This window comes from Haplochromis burtoni, unplaced genomic scaffold (assembly GCF_018398535.1).
Source record: "Haplochromis burtoni strain Fernald_Lab_line unplaced genomic scaffold, NCSU_Asbu1 Contig_347, whole genome shotgun sequence".
Taxonomy (NCBI): Eukaryota; Metazoa; Chordata; class Actinopteri; order Cichliformes; family Cichlidae; genus Haplochromis; species Haplochromis burtoni.
The window spans coordinates 396,530-407,752 of record NW_024582708.1 but is presented as its reverse complement, the minus strand read 5'-3'; the positions used below and the strand labels follow the sequence as shown (position 1 = coordinate 407,752).

The 11,223-nt window shown below is 39.0% G+C and overlaps 1 protein-coding gene across 6 annotated transcripts in view; it reads left to right on the top strand.

Annotated features, from left to right (window-relative positions):
• Positions 1 to 11,223, top strand: part of ripor3 (RIPOR family member 3) — a 57,343-nt gene that overhangs the window by 37,139 nt on the left and 8,981 nt on the right. For 5 of the 6 annotated variants that reach the window (XM_042228758.1, XM_042228761.1, XM_042228759.1 and 2 more), the window contains 11 exons: positions 2,780 to 2,843; positions 2,955 to 2,998; positions 3,914 to 4,039; positions 5,895 to 6,040; positions 7,553 to 7,679; positions 7,926 to 8,086; positions 8,377 to 8,613; positions 9,299 to 9,395; positions 10,182 to 10,436; positions 10,526 to 10,671; positions 10,750 to 10,915. In XM_042228758.1, the coding sequence (XP_042084692.1) occupies positions 2,780 to 2,843; positions 2,955 to 2,998; positions 3,914 to 4,039; positions 5,895 to 6,040; positions 7,553 to 7,679; positions 7,926 to 8,086; positions 8,377 to 8,613; positions 9,299 to 9,395; positions 10,182 to 10,436; positions 10,526 to 10,671; positions 10,750 to 10,915 (1,569 nt within the window). The remainder of the gene's footprint in view (positions 1 to 2,779; positions 2,844 to 2,954; positions 2,999 to 3,913; positions 4,040 to 5,894; positions 6,041 to 7,552; positions 7,680 to 7,925; positions 8,087 to 8,376; positions 8,614 to 9,298; positions 9,396 to 10,181; positions 10,437 to 10,525; positions 10,672 to 10,749; positions 10,916 to 11,223) is intronic. The other variant, XM_042228762.1, reaches the window with a different exon arrangement.

Sequence of the window (11,223 nt, the reverse complement as noted above, 5' to 3'; positions counted from 1 at the left end):
ACACACACACACACACACACACACACACACACACACACACACACACACACACACACACACACACACACACACACACACACACCAGATCTTATAAAGATGAACTTATATATGAATGGTGTGCTCATCACTTGTTTGTATACACGGTTGCATGCATGCCTATGTACTGTCCAGCATATACGTTCTTACTTCTCCTTCTATTTGACCTGCACTCAACAAAAGATGTTCAGAGTCTGAAGTTTCTTTAAAGTTAAAATCTCTGACCTCTGCTAAGAGGTTTTTCAGAACTGAACACTCTACTTGGATGAGAGGTGATAACTTAAAGCTCACCTTGACTTAATCCTACAAAGCTTGAATAACCTCGTTTACTGAGAATCTTAGGCCACTGATGTTCTTTTCTCCAATAATCATCATCATTCGCATGCTTACTTAAATTTGGGGGTATTATAGGAACAGATGCCTAATTAAGTCAAATACAATAAAAACAACAACAACGAGATTATTAAAATAACAATCATTCCCACTTCTGGGATGATTCAGAACTTCTTGTGCTTAGGAGTCAATTTCAAAATACAGTTAGCACAACATGTAAATTTCTTGGGTTAAATGTTCTCATGTGTTCTCTGATAGTAGAGGCTGAGATAATAAATACAGTTTTCAGATGTAACAAGATACTTTTCTGTAGGTATTAAGGGCACCACAGCATCACAAACCATTTTACTGCATTTGCCATTGTGATTTTCGCAGGTGAACAGAAACTCCGTAGAAGAGCTTTTGTTTTGTTTTGTTCTTTCTTTTTAATATCAGCAGCCACTGGAGAATTGTTCTTCTGCACACACAGTTTCTACTGTCCTGGCATATAAGGTTTTGACAGAGTGAGAAGAAAGCCAGTTTTTAAGGATGAAGTCAACTTCCCATAGGAAAGATTAAAGTGTTGTTTTATTACAATTGCAAAAATCTGGGTGTTTGTCTTAAGATTAAGAAAACAGACTGAAGTTTAAGTGGATTGAAGGAGTTAAATGATAAACTGAAGCTGAAACTGCACGCTTGTAATTAATGCTTGCATGCAGGTCACTGTTTTCTTGTTTCCATAATAAAATAAGAGTGAAGTTAAGGCTGTGTAACTTCACTTTTCAAGTCAAATCAAGAACTAAAAATGCTGGCACAATACTAACTCTTTTTTTTTTTTCTTTTCAATTCTAAAGAAGCCTCTTTGGCAGCGTACCACAATAGTAAATTAAATTAGTGAGATTGTGTAGGCATCACATAAACATTTTATTTCTTGTTATGTTTGGATTGTGGTGATTGGGGTTTTCCTTCATTTGATCAGCTTTTAAACATCCAAACGTGCCCACCGTGCAATCAGACAGACACATGAGAAACAATGTGACCATAATAAATGGAGATCTGGTAAACGATCTGTTGCATGTTACTTGTATATATGCTGGCCTCATTATTTAAAACTGACCATATTTAATATGGGCAGGCATGCATCTATATTAGGAATGATGTTAAAAAGTCTTCACTACTGATAAATTGACCACTTTGGTCCTCAGTTTTGAAACTGCAGGAGGTGCTATGCGACCTCCTGCAGTTTCAGCCCACACAGATGACAAAAGTCTGCTCGACACATGCTGCTTCATCTGCTCTTCTTTGTGGTGAAGTCCAGCTCTTAGCCAGAAAGTCAGCATTAAAATGCAAAAGCATAATAATCCTTTAAAGGTTTCCATAGAGAGAGAGCCAGAATAAATCATTAAATGAGCACACTGTTGTTTACTGGGGTCACTGTTCTTTTACAGTTTGTTTCTTCCCTTAAGTTAAATTATAGTTGTTTTTATTATTTAGACATAATTCATTGCTACTGTAACTGTGGTTAATAGTTAATAAATGGAAGCTAGACAGATGGAGACACAGATGACAATAACATTTAATGTAATTATTATATTTATTTATATAAGAAAATTCATTTGCATGCATGCATGCATGCCTACATTAAATTGTATTTTTCATCATGTATTAAATATTGCGCTACATAGTGTTCGGCTGGCTTAAGCTCAGGAGGTAGTGCAGGTCCTCTACTAATCAGTTAGTAGTTTGATTCCTGGCTGCTCCAATCTGCAGCAAAAGCATCCCTGGGCGAGATACTGAACGCCAAGTTGCTCTGTGATGCGTTCAATGGAGTGTGAAAAAGTGATTGAATGAACAGGTGTGAATGAGGCATGTTGTATAAAACGCTTTGACTGCTCCAGTAGAACAGAAAAGTGCTGTACAAGAACCAGAACATTTATGGTGTTCTGTTTGCATGTTGCAAAGTGTGTCAACTTTATTGAGATCTCTTTAAAAGAAATTGGGAAAAAAAAAAAAAAGAAATGAGACATTTTTACCTCTGGACGGATCACCTGTGTTAGATGTTAAGAGTAAAAAAATTCTGGGGATTGCTGATGGTTATTTCTTAGTAATGAAGTGCATAAACCTTTCCAAAGATTTTAAAGGGATTTGCTTTTGGCTTTTATTGCCGAAATAAATATTGGCTATCCTTAAAATGGTCGTTTCCTGCGCGCTGTGAGCACAGTCAAACCTTCTGTTTGTGAGGAACAGCAAATCAAAAGGTAAGGCAGCTAAGGAGCTAAAACAGCTAGACCAGGTTTCAGAGAGTGGATGACTGGGAAAGCTGAACCATAACCTGATGAACCGTGAGTCATGCAATCTTCTGAGAAAATAGACAAAGAACTGTTAGAGAAGATCTTTTTTTTTTTTTCTCTGTGTGTTCACTTCTCTGCAGGACATGTCAACAATGGAAGGAGAGTTAGAAATCCTGCTAGGAGAGCTACACATTAAAATGAAGGGTGCGAACACACACACACACGCACACATGCTGCCTTCAGAGCCCTGAGCAATTTACAGGTTATCAGTGACACACTATCTCCCAGACATCTAACGTCTGCTTTCACTTGCAGGTCTCATCGGCTTCGCTCGACTTTGTCCAGGAGACCAGTACGAGGTTGGATTTTCTATTTAAAAACCAAGAATTTTCAGCATTTGCATGCAAATAACTTAATGTGCAGGACAAGTGAAAGAAACACCATCTATTGTCTCGTCCTTTCAATCAAGCTTTTAATATTTACATTTTAAGTGTACAGCAAGTTCTTTTATTGTTGATGATAGATAGAATTGAATCATTTTGAAATCTGAATCTCTGCCCTGGGGGGATGTTTTGTTTTTCTAACACCAACCAACAATAATGTCAACATAATTAATTTTTTTTTTTTACAACAACTTCTGGATCTCATCCAGAAATGTTACTTTGGAGTCCCCCAAAGTACTAAAAAAAATATATATATATATAAAATATATATATATTTAATAATATAATATTAAATATATTATATATAATATAATATATATTATATTTATATATATAATAATAATAATTTAATATATTTAATTTTAATATAATATATATTATTATATAATAGAAAAAGATTAATTTTAAAGACTTTTGGACATTTCTTTTAAAAAAAACTTAAAAAAAATTAAATAAGATCTCTCTTTATAAGTTCATTTATTTTTGCTGTGCAAAAGTTTAAGAAATGGAAAAAATAAAGCAAACATTTTAAAAATAATGCCATGAAGACTTAATCAATTTAATCTGAAATGCAACAACTATCACTTAGGTTCTTTTTGTTTGTTTGTACTTTGTATTTGTATTTTTATTTGTACTTGTATTTAAATTAACATTTCAAACTATAACGTGCCAAATTTGTTATAAATCCTCCACAAACTACCTGCACTGTCAGGAAAAACAGACAAACTGTGAACTGAACCTTTGGACTCTTAGACCAAAATTACTGACTTTGGTTGGTGTTTTATGGTTTCTGGATGATGACGTCGTGTCTTAATGATGTCACATTGACAGGTGTTAGTACGACTGGGCCGCCAGCGATGGAAGATCAGAGGGAGGATTGAATCAGATGATAGTCAGTCATGGGATGAGGAGGAGATGGTCTTCCTCCCACACATTCACCACAACTTTGAGATAAAGGTAATCGGACATGTCTGCAGGTGTACGGCAGTGTAAACACCTATTGCGTATTTTTATTCCAGAAATTTGAATACTTCATCTTTTTTGTCCTTTTAGGAATTTTGCTATTACAGTGACCTGTATTTCTTTGGGCTGTAATTTCTTTCCTCTCTGTGTTTGTTTTACTGTTTGTGTAGGGAAAAAAACTTTCTGTGTGTATACAGGGAGTGCAGAATTATTAGGCAAGTTGTATTTTTGAGGAATAATTTTATTATTGAACAACAACCATGTTCTCAATGAACCCAAAAAACTCATTAATATCAAAGCTGAATGTTTTTGGAAGTAGTTTTTAGTTTGTTTTTAGTTTTAGCTATTTTAGGGGGATATCTGTGTGTGTGTAAGTACATTGGTGACTATTACTGTGCATAATTATTAGGCAACTTAACAAAAAACAAATATATACCCATTTCAATTATTTATTTTTACCAGTGAACACCAATATAACATCTCCACATTCACAAATATACATTTCTGACATTCAAAAACAAAACAAAAACAAATCAGCGACCAATATAGCCACCTTTCTTTGCAAGGACACTCAAAAGCCTGCCATCCATGGATTCTGTCAGTGTTTTGATCTGTTCACCATCAACATTGCGTGCAGCAGCAACCACAGCCTCCCAGACACTGTTCAGAGAGGTGTACTGTTTCCCTCCTTGTAAATCTCACATTTGATGATGGACCACAGGTTCTCAATGGGGTTCAGATCAGGTGAACAAGGAGGCCATGTCATTAGTTTTTCTTCTTTTATACCCTTTCTTGCCAGCCACGCTGTGGAGTACTTGGACGCGTGTGATGGAGCATTGTCCTGCATGAAAATCATGTTTTTCTTGAAGGATGCAGACTTCTTCCTGTACCACTGCTTGAAGAAGGTGTCTTCCAGAAACTGGCAGTAGGACTGGGAGTTGAGCTTGACTCCATCCTCAACCCGAAAAGGCCCCACAAGCTCATCTTTGATGATACCAGCCAAACCAATCACCTCACCTGCGCGTCGAGGCTGAGACTCCACCTCCACCTTGCTGGCGTCTGAGTCGGACTGGAGCTCTCTGCCCTTTACCAATCCAGCCACGGGCCCATCCATCTGGCCCATCAAGACTCACTCTCATTTCATCAGTCCATAAAACCTTAGAAAAACCAGTCTTGAGATATTTCTTGGCCCAGTCTTGACGTTTCAGCTTGTGTGTCTTGTTCAGTGGTGGTGTCTTTCAGCCTTTCTTACCTTGGCCATGTCTCTGAGTATTGCACACCTTGTGCTTTTGGGCACTCCAGTGATGTTGCAGCTCAATATGGCAAATGTGAAGTGGCCGGCACACTTGACTCTCGTCAATGTGGCAAGTGGCATCTTGGCAGCTGCACGCTTGACTTTTCTCAGTTCATGGGCAGTTATTTTGCGCCTTGGTTTTTCCACACGCTTCTTGCGACCCTGTTGACTATTTTGAATGAAACGCTTGATTGTTCGATGATCACGCTTCAGAAGCTTTGCAATTTTGAGACTGCTGCATCCCTCTGCAAGATATCTCACTATTTTTGACTTTTCTGAGCCTGTCAAGTCCTTCTTTTGACCCATTTTGCCAAAGGAAAGGACGTTGCCTAATAATTATGCACACCTGATATAGGGTGTTGATGTCATTAGACCACACCCCTTCTCATTACAGAGATGCACATCACCTAATATGCTTAATTGGTAGTAGGCTTTCGAGCCTATACAGCTTGGAGTAAGACAACATGCATGAAGAGGATGATGTGGACAAAATACTCATTTGCCTAATAATTCTGCACTCCCTGTATCTTTAACCAATGGCATCCTTTGTTTTAGGTGACGGAAGCAAAGGGTTTGAGCTGGCTGCTGGTTGGCATGGTAACGTGTGCAAGCGCAGACTTCTTTGTGGCAAGGCCTCAGGTGATGTTGGTGGACATCACGGAGTTGGGAACCATCAAACTGCAGCTGGAAGTGACCTGGAAGTACGAACGCAGACTTCTTACACACACACATGAAAACAAGATAAAGATCTGATTTGAAACTAACCGATGAGGTGATGACGATGATGACAACTCTGAAATGCTGGTATTTCCTCTGCTGTGATAAAGGGTGAAGTGGGAATAACCAAAATTCCAAAAAGGAAATGAGAATAATTGGATGACAGATTGAGGAATTTTAATCTGCAACATAAAAAATATTAAAGTTTTAGCTGAACTTTTGTCCTGACCTCTCCATCATGGCTCCACTTTTTGTCCTGCTGCTGGTGTAGATATCATGTTCCATGAGACACATGAATGATAAGTGCAGCTGGTCCACGCAACCGCATCAGAAACGTTCCTTTTTTCAGTGAAAGGTGGAATGAAGAGATGACAGATTTTACTACTGGATAACAAGTCATGTTTTTTCCATTTATTTCTCAGCCAAAGTAATTTCTTCCTTTCTTTCTTTTTTTTAATTTCAGACTTTTTTTTTAATAATTACTTTTCCAGATGCTCACAGCTGTAAAACCAGAGAAAATATCAAATAGAACAAAGCAGGCAACAACAAATGATGTTACAGATTCACATCCACTCGTCCTGCTGAAGCTGTAGCTGCTGTTTTCTTCATTCTCAGTCTCTGCCGCACCTCTAACCTGAGCCAGCTGTTGCTGAGCAGCTGATTGAATACAGAATGAACATTTTACTCACACACACATACACAGTAACACACGCAGACGCACTCCGCTGTGCCCTTGCACCATGACAGATCACATTTCAGGCTTTAGAGGGGCCAGGTGGAGGATGTTTCACAGATCCTCCCCCTGGAGAGATGGAAAAATCACACAAAGCTGTACAAGGCTGCCAGACACACACTCGCACACAAACAAAAGGCTGCCGTGGCCATACGCACACATACGCCCACTATGCACCTCTGTTAAGCTAAAAGATACGTAACATTTCACTGCTTTCCCTTCGTTTCTCTTATGCATATAAAATGTAATAATGTGACAAAATGAGTTCAGCAAATACAAAAAGATGGAAAGAAAATGATTCACTGAAAGCTCAGATTAAGAAAAACGATTTTTAGCAAGTCGAATGTTTTTTAAAATAAAAAACATTCATGCTCCAAATCACTTTTTTTTATCACATCTTTTTGATTGTTAATGATTACGTTTTTAGTAAAATACAAGTCAGAATTATAGCTTTAGCATATTATCATATCAACTTGAGAAGCACTGCACTTTTTGAGGAAACCACCCACTAATAAAACAGGCCATGAAAATTACAGAAGCAGTTAGCGCTTCACTTTGTGAAATGCTTCTAAATGTGAGGAAAGGTAACCAAAAAGCCCACAACAGCATAAAACGTTGCAAAACTCTGAAAAGTAACTCATTGAACAGACGGCTAATGATCACGACCAGTTTAATACCAAATAGATAAAAACATATGTTTATGCAGTGCATATCATACAGTTTGTTGTGCAGTGTATAACCTTCTGTGTGCTAACACCTGCAGTCCATTTGACGGCACTGAGAAGCTGAGGCCGCTGTCTGGAAACAAGCAGTCAGTGTCCAGCAGAAAGAGTTCAGTGTACAGCTGGACGGCACCGAGCACCCCCTCCTTCACTGAGAAATACTTTATTGTACGTATGTGTGCACACACATGCACGCACTCAGGGGTTTTATTAATGCAAAGCACATGTACTGGTAGCAGGATTCAGCATCAACCTTTTCATTCAGTTCTGTTTTTATTCCCCGTTTTGTTATATTGCCAAATTTGTTTATTGTGATATTACCAATGAAGTATATCCTAAGTTTTTCTTACATTTTTATGTAAATAACTCAAATTCATAGCACACTCAGACTGTTTATCCTATTACTTTTTTCAGTCTATGGTGCGTGAGCTGCGGGATCAGGAAGGTTCTCTTCCATCTCTGGTGCCCAAAAGTCATCCCAACAGAGGAGGAATGTCTCTGCTCAGCTACCTCTCCAACCCTTCAAACACCTCTATCGCATCAAGCCACAGTCCTCAGAGCCCATACACCCCGAGGTGTGACGTGTGAAGTTAAAAGGGTTCAAATGAAGGGAGCACAGTGGCTACAGAGACAATACGTGTTAGGAATATTAACTGTTTTGTATTCATCAGCTATAAAGCAGTGTTTAGTAGCATTTTTGGATTGTTGCTGTACAGAATAAGAAACCTTATTTCAGATGTAAGTAATAAGCGTAAGAAGTTAGTGCAACCATTCTGGCTTTATTACACCGTTTTATTTGAATGTGGTGGGAATTATCCAGCATAATTATTTTAGTCAAGACTGCTTTCTGGTCAACTGTCCACAGTCTCTCAAGGGCTCACAGCTACCCTTTCAGCCCGAGTCGAGACACCAGTCTGGGAGGAAGTCGGACTCAGCTGTCACTCGGAGAGGAAGAATCCCTGGAGATCTCAACAGAGGAGTCGGAGACAAAGAAGAGGGTGGACAAGAAGGTAGACGAGGAGAAGGAGGAATGGGGAGTTGTGTTAGAGAGTCCATCCTTACCAGAAGAAAGTAAAACAGACTCCCTTATGACCTTACAGAGGTGAGGATTCACTCAAGAGAATACTATGTTTAAATATGTTTTTATTGGTTCCCAGAAGCAAAGAATTGGTTACATGTGAAAAGCAATTCAAGGAATACAGGCCACAACTACAGGAGTGAAACAGCATGTAACTGAGATGGAGGGAAAAATGATATATAATGATTGTGAGACAACCAGAAGGTGAGGAGGAAACGGAGCAAAGGCAGGAAGTACAACAACAAGATATATCTAAGCTTAAAGCTTTGTGGTAAGCAAAGTTACAATACAGGATACAATATTTAACTTACAAGGGGGAAAAAACAGCTTTTTAAAAGATGCAAAACCCCACAATTTGAGATGAATTTCTTTTTTGAGTCAATACTTTCTTTATTGATAATACTTGTTAAAGCTTCAAATGTAAAGTTAACAATGACAATGATTAACAATGACAAGAGGTACTCCTAAAAGAGCCTAAAACAGGAACCTTCCTGTTGTTTATCTGTTCGTTATCTATTCTGGTGTCATAAGAATGGCAAAAATCCATTTTAACAATCACAGGTGAAAGTCAGAACAGAGGACGAATTATGACCGTACCAGCCCAGTAGCTTGATGCAAAGACGCCTTAAACTTGGCCAGTGGAAGAGGAACAAACAGACTAGCACAGTACTTCTGGACAGTAATAATAATGTTTTTACCTTTAATGCAGGTCGAGCACTCCAGACATCCTGAGAAAGAACACATGTGGAGAAGCAGAGCCTGAGACCCACAGCGTAGCCCCAAGTCAGGACACAGTCACTGGGCAGGTAAAGAGCCCACACTCGGGTCATAGAAACACTTTGCTGACAGTCACTTTCACACTGCAATGGTAAACGATAATTAAAAGTCAAAAAAGCAGCTGTACCTGTTGTTTTGATGTCCTTGACCTAGCTTTCTACTTGTTCCAGAGTTCTATTTAAATGTGGGCTTGAGGGGGGTTGTTTTCACTTTTAAAAATAACCTATTAATATATCCTATCTAACAATGACTGTACTTTCAGTGTCGGTTTCAGTGATGATTTGTCACAATTGGATTTGCTGCTGTGTTTTGTAATTGTATATAAGAATGATACACGAGTGGTGGCGTGAACACTGTGGGAACCCCTGAGAAACGGCACAAAACATTAAATGCAAAGACAAGACAATTGATTTACTGTTGTTTCGCTTTAGCAACTAATTGTAACAAATTAGAGTTAAAGATATTTCAGAGTCAGACAAATTTTGACCAGTTTTCTTAAAAGAAGACAAAGAACTGAGTGCATCTAAGTGCTTGACTGCATGTTTTTCATTGAGGTGAAAAAATGTATTTATTCAACCTTCAATAAGACATTATGAAGCATTTTTGTGGTCGCTTTTTGCAGTTTTATCTCATTTCATGTGGCCTTTTCATTTTTCAGCTTTTGTCATCTCCTTTCTGCTTGTCTGTGTTATTTTCCAGCTTCTCTCTTTTCTTCTTCTTTTCTTCTCTCGCTGTCACAGCTCGGTTTTGTCACCTTGTGTCTCTTTCGTCTGGTCTTCTCATTTTTAAACTCAGTTTTTCCTTCTTTGTCCCAGGACTCCACAGATTGTGAGGAATACTCTGTCACAGCCTTGCCAACACCACCTTCTCAAACCCCAGCTGCACCACAAACCTCCCCTGCAGCAGCTGCTCCGAGGCTGGCTGTGAGCGGGGTCCAACGTCATGCCCAGGCGCTCAGACTGGGAGCCATTATTGCAGAGCTGGAGAAAATATTACAGGATCAGAGCTGTGCTGACAAGGAGCTGAGAGCATTGGAGCACCAGATACTGCATCTAGCCACCATACTGAAGGTAGCTGTGTGTATTTATACAAAAACTGTAGAAACGCCTGTAAACACACATGCTGTGAGTGAACCTTCTCTTTCCTCATGTCTTACCAGAACGACCTATCACTGCTGAGAAGCTCATCATCAGAGGAGACTCTGGCTGTTGAGGAGGTGCTGGGTAGCTTTGACTTTCTGTCAAACGACCTGAACGGAGATGATGACGCCTCTTGTTTGGGAAGCCTGAGACTGAAGGACAGTGGGTGAGTTCAGAGACAGAAACTTTAGTCCGCAGCGACCTGCAAAAAGCCTGATCTATGCATACTTTCTTTTCCCATTAGCATCAGTTCTTTCCAGCAGAGCACGCTGAGGAGTCATGGAATTCTCTCTCAAGGCAGCCACTCGGCTTCTGAGGAAGAGCTAGTCATCACTCCTCTGACCTCTGGAAACTGGGGTCTTGATCAAGCTCTGGAGACTCACCTGGATATCTGTTGCATCCTGCTGCAGGTACAGAATCTTCATTCTCTTTTATTTTCAGATACATGCTCACTTTACTTGTAATTTCATACTGAGATACACACAAGGGGTCCAACGTCTTCCCCTAAGCATTTCACATTGCTCTCTTTAACAAGTTCTTCCGAACAATGCTGTTCATGTTTTTGTAGTAAGTTTTTAGATAAATACATAAATCAACAGTAACATTGTTACAGTAAACCATGTCTCATACTCATAGTTTATTAGTACCTAAAACATGACCCACAGAAAACTGGCAAATAGAAAGTGGAATTAGTAATCAAGTTATTATATGGGGGGGG